Source organism: Xyrauchen texanus, chromosome 29 (assembly GCF_025860055.1).
Source record: "Xyrauchen texanus isolate HMW12.3.18 chromosome 29, RBS_HiC_50CHRs, whole genome shotgun sequence".
NCBI lineage: Eukaryota > Metazoa > Chordata > Actinopteri > Cypriniformes > Catostomidae > Xyrauchen > Xyrauchen texanus.
Genome location: NC_068304.1, coordinates 35,618,276 through 35,631,638, shown reverse-complemented (window position 1 = coordinate 35,631,638; position 13,363 = coordinate 35,618,276). Strand labels below are relative to the sequence as shown.

The window sequence follows — 13,363 nt, the reverse complement described above, 5'->3', positions numbered from 1 at the left end:
TGCCATCAGCAAAACCCAAGAATTAAGCCAGTGCAAAATGACTTCATCCCACCACAAAATTCAGGTTCCCACAGCACGCTTTTTCTCTGTGCTCATGTTACATGTTGGGGCCTCTAGCCATGCACATGTGTGCCCATGTACAGTATCCCGAGCAGTACTGGTTATTCATTTTTTCACATAGTGCAGTGCATGATGCATTATAACGCTGCTTGGTGTATAAATGTAGCTTGTATTGGCATCTATTCAACCAATTCCATCTCTGCCAGAAAGGGCATTTGAAATATAAACAGATAAATCAACAATCGTGTGTTGGCATTTATTCGTGTCAAGGGTTGCTTCCGAAAACCAGGACCCAGCTGAGGTCTCATATTCAATCAGTGTCTCATTAATATACTCAAATGCATCAGGACATGATATGTAAACACTACTTGTCCTTTTTCAAAAGAGGCAATAGCCTTTAATTTACGTCACTGGCAAAATCATGTTACTGTTATTGCTACCTGTTATTGCAGTTCAGAGGCAGGTGGTATTAGTGGAAGGGACATTCTCAGTATAGGGCACATTTTATCAGAAAACAATTGGCATACACCCCTGTGAGCAAGTCATCAATATGTTTTGCTCTATTGTCCCTGGAAGTGACCAAAGTCAAAAGTAAAAAGGCTGTACTAGTTTTTAAACATTTATATCTGCTAAAAGTTCATTTTGTCACATTAAGGACACTTGCACACAGATGTCTCAAAACTGACGGACACATAATAAAGGCCACAATATGTCAATTCTGGTATAATGGCATCTTTAAGATGTCAAACATATATATAGTTTTCAGTTTAAGTAGAATATTATGAAACAAATGTATTCACCAAATCTATAGCTATAGCCAAATCTATAATTATAATATACAGTACAGTATATTCTTCAGTGTCAGAGATACCATGAAAATGACATAGAAATGGAGTAGATGCTCTTATATTTCTTTTGTGTTTGCAGGATAACTTCCCAGCAGGAAATCCAGAGAGACTCCAAGACCTGAAATCAACCGTCGACCTGCTAACGAGCATCACCTTTTTCAGGATGAAGGTACAGCACACACACACACACACACACACACACACACACACACACACACACACACACACACACACACACACACACACACACACACACACACACACACACATTTATGCAGGCTCTGAAACTGGAATTAAAGAAGTGTGACTCAGCAGCACCATGAATCATACATACTTAAACACACACAATAAAATCCCTCATGCGACTCATGAATGAAATAACTTATATAAAATAAAAATGTGAATGATGCCATCTCTGGTGCTTTCACGGGCACTCAGAACACTGCGGCAGTAGTTTTTCTGACTGAGAAAGCTTTTTACCAGACACTGCAGGATCTCATTGCATTAAATAATAGTATGTATTAAACTCCAGATACACAACTCTGGATATCAAATCTGTCCCAAGACACACAGTCAAACTTTTACATATTTATGGGTGAATCTCACGATGTCCAGGTCATATCTCACCTTAATGTATATATGAATTTTGACATTATTTAGAAATTATATTCTAAATAATATATACAGTATATACTATATAAGAAATATAGTAAATAATTTTATACAATATATTTTATTAATTTTTTTATTACATTTATGTGAATGAGATGTTTTGTTTGACGTTAATGACAATGGTAATGGGAACTCTCAGATTCTTTCTTTCTGATTTTTGATTTTGGGATGAACTATGACTAGGACGTGCGTTTGCCAGATTTCGTGAGATTTAACCTTATACTATGTACTCTACAGTTCTATAATTCTGATACAGTATATTTCACTCATACATACACAGCAGTATTGACAACACATCTATTGTTGGTTATCTCTGGTGCAAATGAGCTGCAAATCACAGAGTTCCTGATAACATTCATGCATTGAAAGAGATCGGATGAGTTTCACATGAGCTGGCACAGATAAATGTGAATATGAGAAGAAACACTCCCTGATTGTTTTGAAATACGTTACACTTCATCAGACTGTGTTTCTGTAATGAAACATTTTTAACCAGCACTGCAGGGTTAAAAAATCTCCTTGCTTTCAAAATGCGCTCTTGAAGTCGAATTTATTTGGGCACAATAACAAGTTTTGGCTTGTCTCGTGGGGTCTCATGGCAATAAAATTGTCTAAGACATATCGCTCAGCTCTGTGTGAGAGAATACGGGCCTTTTATGTGAAGTCATAAAGAACATGGTGATTTCTCTCTGTCTGGGAGCAGCATCTGTGTCGGAAAATATTTTCAGAGTGAATGTGTGCATAGAATCACAGTAAAAGAGCTGTAGGTTGCTGTAGGGTAAATGTTTCAGATTTTTGTCCTCATAGACGCACTCTACATTAGATCACAGAAGCGGTGGTCCTCTGTGATTGCTCTGAGCTAGATTCTCTTTTGTGCAGTTAACATGCATTTTAATATATGGTATGGCAGGCTATTGTAATTGCAGGTTAATACTAGTTGTAAAAAAGCCCTCATATTTAATACAGAGAATAAACAATGATTGATGTTTCCCCTCGCTGTTGCATCCAGGCTAATAAAGTTCATTTACACAGACATCCACACATGTGCTTTTCAGTTTTGTCAGATTCGGTCACTTCTGGGAAACTCAGGCAATGGCTTAGGTCACAAACATGCTGTTTGCAAGTACGCAAATGCTGAAGTAAATGCTTGGCCAATTTATTGCGAGTGCAAGATTCCGTTTAACATTCTTAATGTGCATCCTTGCGTCATTGTGCTAGAAACACACCTTAGTACTTTGCCTTTACAAATTGTACAGAGTTTAACGAGTTTAATGAATACAGAATGTAACGAATACTTCCATTGCGTTTCGAATTACATTTGGACACATTTTGGAAATTAACAGCACAAGATTGTGTTGCTAAAAGTGCTTGCATTCGCAACTTGTGTAAAGTAGCCTAGGTTTCAGGCTTGGTTTGATGCCTAAAATGTTTTTCCAAAGCTGTAGATGTTAATCACATTGATGTATTCATTTGAATAGACAATCCATTAATTTCACATCAATTCTTTCCAGATCTACTTTCATCATCTATTTAATAAAAAAAATGTATAGTGTCATTCATACAGATTATTTGCAATAACTTTAATTCAATTTCTGATTAAAAATTAAATTAGATATTTTATGTGGGGTTTAAAGGAATATTCGGGGTTCAATATTAATTTTACTCAATCAAAAAGAATTGTGGCATAATGTTAATTACCACAAAAAAATATATATTTTAGTTGCTTCTCGTTTATTAAAAAATTTAAGTACAGTAAGGCACTTACAATGGAAGTGAATACAAATAGCAAATTGCAAAATATTAAATTGCGCTATGCGCCACTTCATTACCATGCATTACACCCACAGTTTGCGCGCCTACACCCACACCCACTTGCGCTTTGCTCCAGCATGAAAATTTTACTTAGAATTAGCACTCTCACGAACATTTTATAAAACGTAGCGCACCGTTTTAGCACGATTTAAATCTTTAAATTAAAATTATTGTTGAAAATGGCATACAACTTTTTTTGAAAAACATGAATCCAAGATCAATAAAAAATCTTGGCAAGTGCTTTTAAATAAGATATTCCCCGCTCATCATTTCAGACATCTTTTTTTTTGTCTGTAACCCACATTGAGTTTTGATTGCCTGTCAACTGCAAGAATTAAGTCGTGTGTTTTAATCCGAGTCGTGCAGTCAGAGTGGACTGAGGCACATTAGGAGATGATGTCACAGCAGCACATGGCCACACACGCAGTGCTGTCAGCTCATTACCCAGTGCTCACATCCTATAAAAAGTGCTTTGCAACTTTAATGAGTGACAGCTAGAGAAGTCTGCACAGTCAAATCAATGAAGCGCAGCTAAAGAGCCAGAGATGCCCCACACACCGATAGAGTGAGTGGGGGATAAAAACTCAAACTGTCATGATGCATCTTGGGTAATGGAAGAATGCCCATACCGGGGTGAAGTTTATGCCTCCCCTTAGCACTCATGTTCAAACACCAACACACCAATCTCAGAGGAATGGCGACGTTAGTCTTATAGTCTTTGTCTTATGCAACCGACTAACCTGACGTTAGTCGGTTGCATAAGACAAAAAACAATAAATAAATAAATAAATACACACACAAAATATAGTGTCTTTTATTTACTTTACATGTAGCACAATATAATTCTCAAAACTCTTACTTAGTACAAGGAAAGACATCTGTCCATGATGATATTGTTATATACTGAAGAATGAGTAAGTAAGTACACCTTAGCAACCGCATACTAACGCCCTTGTAACTGACATAATCATATAATCATGGTGGCATATTTTGCACATGCTAGTACCACTCACAATTTCTTAATATGAATATATGGAAATCCAGTTGTCTAACTTTGTGTTGTGTGATGAACTGTTTTAGGTTGAGTGTTGGAGAGTGTGTTATATTTGACTAATTTTTGAGTGGTTTTGTGATTTGTTTAGGTGCAGGAGCTGCAGAATCCCCCCAGAGCCAGTATGGTTGTAAAAGACTGCGTGAAAGCATGTCTGGACTCCACTTACAAGTACATCTTTGACAACTGCCATGAGCTTTACAACCAACTTCTGGACCAGGTAAGAGAAGAGAGACCAAGCTGCAATGTTGACTGAAATGTGATCAGGACGTGCTAGTGATGGGAATCGTAAGGAATGTAATGATTGTGGTTCCAACTTCAGTACCAATGCCACTTAATGATTTAGGTTCCTTAATGATTCCATGATTTTCAAATGAAGAAATTAATTTAATCATTTTCATTTCTTAATTCGAACATTTCTATTCTAGCTTTAACATTTTTATCATTTAATAGCGATCATAAATCAAAGCTGGAGTTTTAGACTTATAAAAATGTTATTGTATGACAGTACAACTACATACTAAACAAAACGAAACAGTTTTTAACAACAAGCACAACCCCTCGTGCTGCCGAAACAGTGCCAAACCGCATATCAGAACAGGATTCTGAGGTTTTGTTTTTCTCACCACAATTGTACAGAGCGGTTATCTGAGTTACCGTAGACTTTGTTGGTTCGAATCAGTCTGGCCATTCTCTGTTGCCCTCTCTCATCAACAAGGCGTTTGCATTTGCAGAACTGCCGCTTACTGGACTTTTTTTTTGGCACCATTTGGAGTAAATTCTAGAAACTGTTTTGTGTGAAAATCCCAGGAGATCAGCAGTTACAGAAACACTCATACCTGCCCATCTGGCACCAACATTTATGCCACGGTCCAAATCATTGAGATCACATTTTTCCACATTCTGATTGTTGATGTGAGCTCCTGACCTGTATTTGCATGATTTTATGCACTGCACTGCTGCAACACAATTGGCTGATTAGATAATCGCATAGATGATTGTTGGTGCCAGACGGGCTGGTTTGAATATTTCTGTAACTGCTGATCTCCTGGGATTTTCACACACAACAGTCTCAAAGAACAAAGAACATCCAGTGAGCGGCAGTTCTGTGGATGGAAACACCTTGTTAATGAGAGAGGTCAACAGAGAATGGCCTCGAACTGACAAAGTCTACGGTAACTCAGATAACCACTCTGTGCAATTGTGGTGAGATGAATATCTGCGGGTTGGCGCAGTTTTGGTGGCATGAGGGGGACCTACACAATATTAGGCAGATGGTTTTACTGTTGTGGCTGATCAGTGTATATACAGTATATATATATATATATATTAGTGTTAATTGCGATTAATTGCATAATTTTTATTGCTAATCACAGATTTTGAAAGTGCTGAAATTTGACTCTCTATATACTTCTTTTCTTGATAAAATGCATTTTTATTTCCTTTTTAGGAATGAAAACAAAACAATATGTATCAGTGTAATGCTTTTTTAAATCTTTCAAAACAAAGCCTACCACAGTATAAATATAGAAATGCACTAAAATAGCACCACTTCAAGTAACATTAAACATTTCCCAAAGTCTAAGTGAGAGGTTGAATAATTGAAAGAACTATATTTATTGCAATGGACAATAAATCTCTTAAACACTCATACACCAAAAGATTAGTCAGCCGGTAGACTGTGGCTATCTGCTTTGCTACAGCCACGTTCATAATTCGTGAGTCTGCAAAATACTTTATTTATGTCACATCTGGGCTTGTTTTGTTCAATCAATAGCATTAGTAGGTACTTTCTCAGTAACAGATCTGTGTGTTTTGTGGGGTGTGTGTCAAAGTTTCTGTCCAAGTCCCAGTATTTTTGCGGGTTCATGCTTTTTTTATTATTTTTATTATTATTTTTACTTTTCTACCCAGTTTGGCATGCCCAATTCCCACTACTTAGTAGGTCCTCGTGGTGGCGCGGTTACTCACCTCAATCCAGGTGGTGGAGGACAAGTCTCAGTTGCCTCCACTTCTGAGACAGTCAATCCACACCTCTTATAAAGATAAGAGACTTGCTCATGCTATTCTCCGCGGTCCACGCTCAACTTACAATGTGCCCCGTTAAGAGCGAGAACCACTTAATCGTGACCACAAGGAGGCTACCCTATGTGACTCTACCCTCCCTAGCAACCGGACCAATTTTGTTGCTTAGCAGACCTGGCTGGAATCACTCAGCACACCCTGGATTCGAACCTGTGACTCCAGGGGTGGTTGTCAGCACCAATACTCGCTCAGTTCATTCGTTATTAACTGTAATTGCATTAATTAACACCTTAAACTTTTTTTATTAATTGCATGCATTAACGTGTTAATTTTGACAGCTCTAATATATAGATTACATATAGCTCTATTATTTAATACATTATAATTAAAGTACCGTTAAACTTCATTTGTTTTGCTGTGGCACTGTTGAACAATACCAGTGCCATCACAGTATTTTTGTACAATGTTCCATCCATATTTATGAATTTAAACATTCAAGAATGTTAACAGAACCAAATGTCATGAAATCATTCGGTTTAGAATAAGAACTTGTTATTGATTCCCAGACCTAGTAATTAAACATGAGCATGTAGAATGAAGATCTGTCTTTTCTTTGCTGAAAAGGAAAAGACAGATCTTTTATAGTCTCTTCACCCCTGCGGTAAAATACATGCTGTGTTATGACACTACTTATTTCCAATGTTCTTGTTGTGCGTTTGTGCGTGCATGTGTGTCTTGACACACAGTGACCCTCTAATTAGAAAGCCGCATTGATCTGATCTTCCTAGTCAGACATGAAAACAGGATTTCTCATGGTCCATTAATCTATACAGTACATTTAAAAAAATAAACACACAAACTTCAATGCTGAAAAAATAATGCAGCTCACGAAATGACCATAGGTGAGGGTAGGAACAAAAATTGACCGGTAGATCGAGAGCTTTGCCTTTCGGCTCAGCTCTCTTTTCGTGACAACGGTGCGATAGAGCGAGTGCAATACCGCCCCCGCTGCCCCGATTCTCCGGCCAACCTCCCGCTCCATTGTCCCCTCACTCGTGAACAAAACCCTGAGGTACTTGAACTCCTTCACTTGGGGCAAAACCTCATTCCCTACCTGGAGTACGCACTCCATCGGTTTCCTGCTGATAACCATGGCCTCAGATTTAGAGGTGCTAATCCTCATCCCAGCTGCTTCACACTCGACTGCCAAGCGATCCAGTGAGAGCTGAAGGTCACGGACCGATGATGACATGAAGACAACATCATCTGCAAAAAGCAGCGATGAGATCCCCAGCCCACCGAACCGCACACCTTCCCCACCCTGACTACGCCTCGATATCCTGTCCATGAATATCACAAACAGGATTGGTGACAAAGTGCAGCCTTGGCGGAGACCAACCCCCACATGGAATGAACTCGACTTCATGCCGAGGACCCGGGCACAGCTCTCGCTTTGGACGTACAGGGATTGGATCGCCCTAAGAAGGGACCCCCCCACCCCGTACTCCCGCAGCACCTCCCACAGTCTCTCCCGGGGTACCCGGTCATACGCCTTCTCCAGATCCACAAAACACATGTAGACCGGATGGGCATACTCCCAGGCCCCCTCCAGGATCCTTGCGAGAGTAAAGATCTGGTCCGTCGTTCCACGGCCAGGAGGAAAACCGCATTGTTCCTCTTCAATCCGAGGTTCGACAATCGGCCGAACCCTCCTCTCCAGCACCTTGGAGTAAACTTTACCAGGGAGGCTGAGAAGTGTGACACCCCTGTAGTTGGCACACACTCTCTGATCCCCCTTTTGATGAGGGAACCACCACCCCGTTCTGCCACTCCTTAGGCACTGTCCCAGATTTCCACGCTAATGTTGAAGAGGCGTGTCATCCATGACACCCCCTCCACATCCAAAGCTTTCAGCATTTCTGGTCGGATCTCATCAATCCCCGGGGCTTTGCCACTGCGGAGTTGTTTGACTACCTCAGTGACCTCCCCCAGGGAAATACAATCTGATCCCCCATCATCCTCCGGCTCTGCCTCTACAATAGAGGGCGTGTTGGGATTTAGGAGTTCTTCAAAGTGTTCCTTCCACCGCCCAATAACCTCCTCGGTTGAGGTCAACAGTGTCCCATCTTTGCTGTATACAGCTTGAATGGTTCCCCGTTTCCCCCTCCTAATGTGGCGGACGGTTTTCCAGAAGCACTTTTGTGTGGCTTTTGGTGCGGCTTCTCTGAACTTTTCCCACACCCACTGCTTTGCCTCCCTCACGCGCAGCCCTTCGGGCCTGTTGGTACCTTGCAACTGCCTCCGGAGACCTCCGGGACAACAAATCCTGGAAGGCCTCTTTCTTCAGTCGGACGGCTTCCCTGACCACCAGTGTCCACCACGGTGTTCGAGGGTTACCACCCCTTGCGGCACCTAAAACCTTGAGGCCGCAGCTCTCCACCGCAGCTTCGGCAATGGAAGCTTTGAACATTGCCCACTCCGGTTCAATGTCCCCAACCTCCGCAGGGATGCCTGAAAAGCTCCGCCGGAGGTGTGAGTTGAAGATCTCGTGGACAGGGACCTCCTCCAAACGTTCCCAGTTCACCCGCACTACTCGCTTGGGCTTCCCAGGTCTGTCCAGAGTCTTTCCCCACCCCCTGACCCAACTCACCACCAGATGGTGATCGGTTGACAGCTCTGCCCCTCTCTTTACCCGAGTGTCCAAAACATATGGCCTCAGATCCGACGACACGATTACAAAATCGATCATCGACCTACGGCCTAGGGTGCTCTGGTACCACGTACACTTATGAGCATCCTTATGTTCGAACATGGTGTTTGTTATAGATAATCCATAACTAGCACAGAAGTCTAATAACAAACATCCACTTGAGTTCAGATCAGGGAGGCCGTTCCTCCCAATCACGCTTTTCCAGGTGTCCCTGTCATATCCCACGTGTGCGTTGAAGTCACCCAGCATCACTATGGAGTCCCCTACTGGGGCCCTATTCAGGACTCCATTCAGGGTCTCCAAGAAGGCCGAATACTCTGAACTGCTGTTCGGTGCATATGCACAGACAACAGTCAGAGTTTTCCCCACAACCCGTAGGCGTAGGGAGGCGACCCTCTCGTCCACCGGGTAAACTCCAACGTAGTGGCGTCAGCCGGGGACTCGTGAGTATCCCCACACCGCCCGTCGCCTCACACCCTGGGAAACTCCAGAGAAGAATAGAGTCCATCCCCTATCCAGGAGTACGGATCCAGAGCCAAAACTGTGCGTCGATGTAAGCCCCACCAGATCCAACTGGTAACGCTCCACCTCCCTCACTAGTTCCAGCTCCTTTCCCCCCAGTGAGGTGACATTCCACGTCCCCAGAGCAAGCCTTTGCTGCCCGGTTCTGGTCCGTCGAGGCCCACGGCCTTCACTGCCACCCATATGGCAGCGCACCCGACTCCTGCGGTTCCTCCAATGGGTGGTGGGCCCAAGGGATGTAGAGGGGGGTTCCAAGTCGCTTCTTCGGGCTGTGCCCGGCCGGGCTCCGTGACAAACCCGGCCACCAGGCGCTCGCCGACGAGCCCTCCATCTGGGCCTGGCTCCAGACTGGGGCCCCGGGCTTCCTCCGGGCAGGATAACTCCTCCTCTTGCCGTTTTATCCATGAGTCATTGTGAACCATTCTTAGTCTGGCCCCTCACCTGAGACCACTTTGCCTTGGGAGACCCTACCAGGAGCACATGGCTCCAGACAACACAACCCTCAGGATCATAAGGGCACACAAACCTCTCCACCACGATAAGGTGCTGGTTCCCGGAGAGGAACTGTCTGTTACCTGATTAGCATAATTCTTTTAGTGAATTGGTCACTTTACAACACAGACAGTGCAAGCAAATGTATGCTTTTAGTGTCCAAAATTCATTAAAATCTTTAAAAAAGTCATTCAGACAAGATGAGATGTTCTAAAATGTGTTTTATTTGAATTATAAATTATAATTATCTCTCGAGGGCAACACGGTCTGCATCATTTTGTTCTTTAAAAGAGATGCTCGTGCATAGCAGCCAGGGAAACTGTTACAGCCCTAAATACCAGCTCAGAGTCCATGTGCAGTCCTCAAACGGCAAAATTATGAGCCAGAGTTTCAGTTAGAGTAGTGGAGAGGGATATATTTTGGCAGAAGTGGCCCGTGGCCCATCTTCTGTTTTAAATGAAGCACCAGCCCTGTGGAGGAAGAAAGGTTTTTTTTTTTTTGTGATAGCGGAGTGGGCGCATTGAATTATGCTTCTTAAGATGCTTTATATATAAATATGGCAGCATTGTGTTATGGCAGCAGTATGTTATGTAATCATGTCAAAAAGAACAACCAAATACTGTTAGTATGATTTGAGTGAAGGAGATACATGGAAACATGAGAGAGAAAGAGAAAGAGTCGAGGGACTGGAAAAAGAAAAAAAGGATGAGAGAAATATGATGGGACACAAGAAGAGAGATACACTGAATAGAGACAAATAAATGGGCAGAATCTTCTGACAAAACAAACAAGAAAAACATCCATCCATCCATCCATCGTCAACTGCTTATCCTGTGTACAGGGTCGCGGGGGGCTGGAGCCTATCCCAGCTAACATTGGGCGAAAGGCGGGGGACACCCTGGACAGGTCGCCAGTCCATCGCAGGGCCACAAGAAAAACAGTACTTGTTTAATTGTGAATGTAATTGCATAAGTATTAGGGTGATTTTCATGCTGTGACAAATATTTCTGGGTCATATTTCACTCTTTAATGGGTCGTATTTCACTCACTATGCCTTTTTAATAAGGCATAGTGATAATTTTCATTTCTAATATGAATATGATAATCTCATTTTCAGAACAATCTTCTCTTATACAACAGTAGCACACACACACACACACACACACACACATACATACAGACACATGCCCTAAGGAAAAATCCATCCCATCTAAATTCATTGGGATGGAGTGACTCAGCTCCATTTGTTGTGTGTGTGTTTATGAAGTGTGTGTGACAAAAAAATTGTCTGTGTGTAGAGTGTATGTAATTGTGTGTGAGTGTTTGTGTACTCTGTGTATGTGTGTCCTTTGTCTCGTGTTAATGACCAGTGTGTGTCTGTGTGATGACCGACAGATGCTGGTGTTGTGTGTTGTGAGAGATGTGACACACAGACACAAATAAATAATTATGCCAGAGCAGATACCTTTACATTTTTCAAACTAATGTTTGGAAGGAATGAAAAAATGTACAAAATGTTCACATTTTGGAAAGAAAATGTGAATGAGTAAAGAATTCACCTCCACGGTGCTAAAGTGTCATGTTGCCAATTGCCAAGGATAGATGTGCAGTTGCTAAGGGGATGTGGGTTGTTGCTAGGTTATTTGTAGTCCATTTCTAGGGCATTGCTAGGTAGTTGTTCAAACCTGTACATGCTATTGCTAAGTATGAGCAATAGCAGTAATGATGCTTGTCTTGGCAAACAGTACTAACAATATTAATTGCAATTTAATGCTCATTTTTAATTAGTTAGTTCATTAAAAACACATTAAAAATGCAATTCACATAAATCAATACTTAAATATGCTTAATATATAAATGTTTTCAATTACTGATTTCAAATTCGTTTGATATATTTTCTAGGGCTTAATGCCAAAAGTGGTGCAACTGTCCAGTGACAGGAAAAATAAAAAGTCTCATTAAAAGCTGAAATTATTGAAAAAGAAATGTTGGCACACGTAGTTTGGAATAATAATAAAAACTTTTATCTACCAAGGTGGTGTAACTGACAGTACTGTAGGCCCTGCTGTTGCCATGTGGAAAAAAAGAACAGACATTAAACAGAGAGGACCTCTTTAGACCTTCATAACTGTGTGTGTGAATGTCTTTAAAACATATTCGATATTTTGACATTTTTATGAAAAGTCCATTCCGGTCATATGGAGCAACCCTAAGAAAACTTATTTGGCTTTGTGACTCAAAAATTCATAATATTTGTAAAAACGTAATCCTTTAAAAACGTATTTAATTAAGTTGTGTATACATATGTATTCAAAGTGCAAGGAAAGTATTTTAATACCTTTCACTTGATGGTTATACCACTTGACATTTTTAAAGTAATTATTTTATTTTTATGTAGAAAATGCTACAAATGTTTTTATGAAATCACATTAATGAAACTAGTATGGACACAAAGACTATGTGTCTATGAACTTGACACGTTTTCAACTAAATTTAGAAAGATTGCTGAATTTTTTTCTTATTAAAGACAACCCTATTTGTCAATGACCCAAAAATTCGGTAAAAAGATGTTTATGTCACTCCCGAGAAAATTCTTCCTCCACTTTACCTACTCCACATTTATTTTTGCAACGAGTTATTTTTGTGATGGGGCACTTAGAGATTGAGTGTTGTTAATATCAAACAAGATTCTATAAACTTCACATGAAAATAAAATTGTTTTATGCATTTTATTGTCAGTGTGTGATGTTTCGAGTGTATTCTCTTGTAGTTTAGTACTATAAATGTTACTCCTCTTCTTTTATATGTAAATTACCGCATCATCAACATTCTGGATTTGAATAAGAAATGAGGACAAACGTTTTTTTTTTTTTCATTCCTAAAAACAAAGTGGAAATCAGTGTTCTGTCCTCAGATCAGTTCTTATCCTGTGGACTCTGATGTAGTTCAACACATATTGCTCAACGCCCTGTAGGAGCAGCTTTCTCCTTAATCAAAACTGCAGGTCTGACGCCCACATACACACACTCACACACAACACAAAATTGACAACACAGATTTTTAGCATGGTTTACAGTGAAGCTTGCTGTATTCAGTACACTGATGTGTTAAAAAAAATAGTACTGTAATTTGAGGCATTATTATACCCTGTATATGAGGAAGATTAGTAAT

At 40.8% G+C, this 13,363-nt stretch overlaps 1 protein-coding gene across 1 annotated transcript in view; it reads left to right on the top strand.

Moving 5' to 3' along the window:
- The window catches only part of LOC127622987 (protein unc-13 homolog C-like), a 163,657-nt gene that overhangs the window by 53,548 nt on the left and 96,746 nt on the right, over positions 1 to 13,363 (top strand). Inside the window, 2 exon segments of the mRNA XM_052097209.1 lie at positions 988 to 1,077; positions 4,535 to 4,663. Coding sequence (XP_051953169.1) covers positions 988 to 1,077; positions 4,535 to 4,663 — 219 coding nt within the window.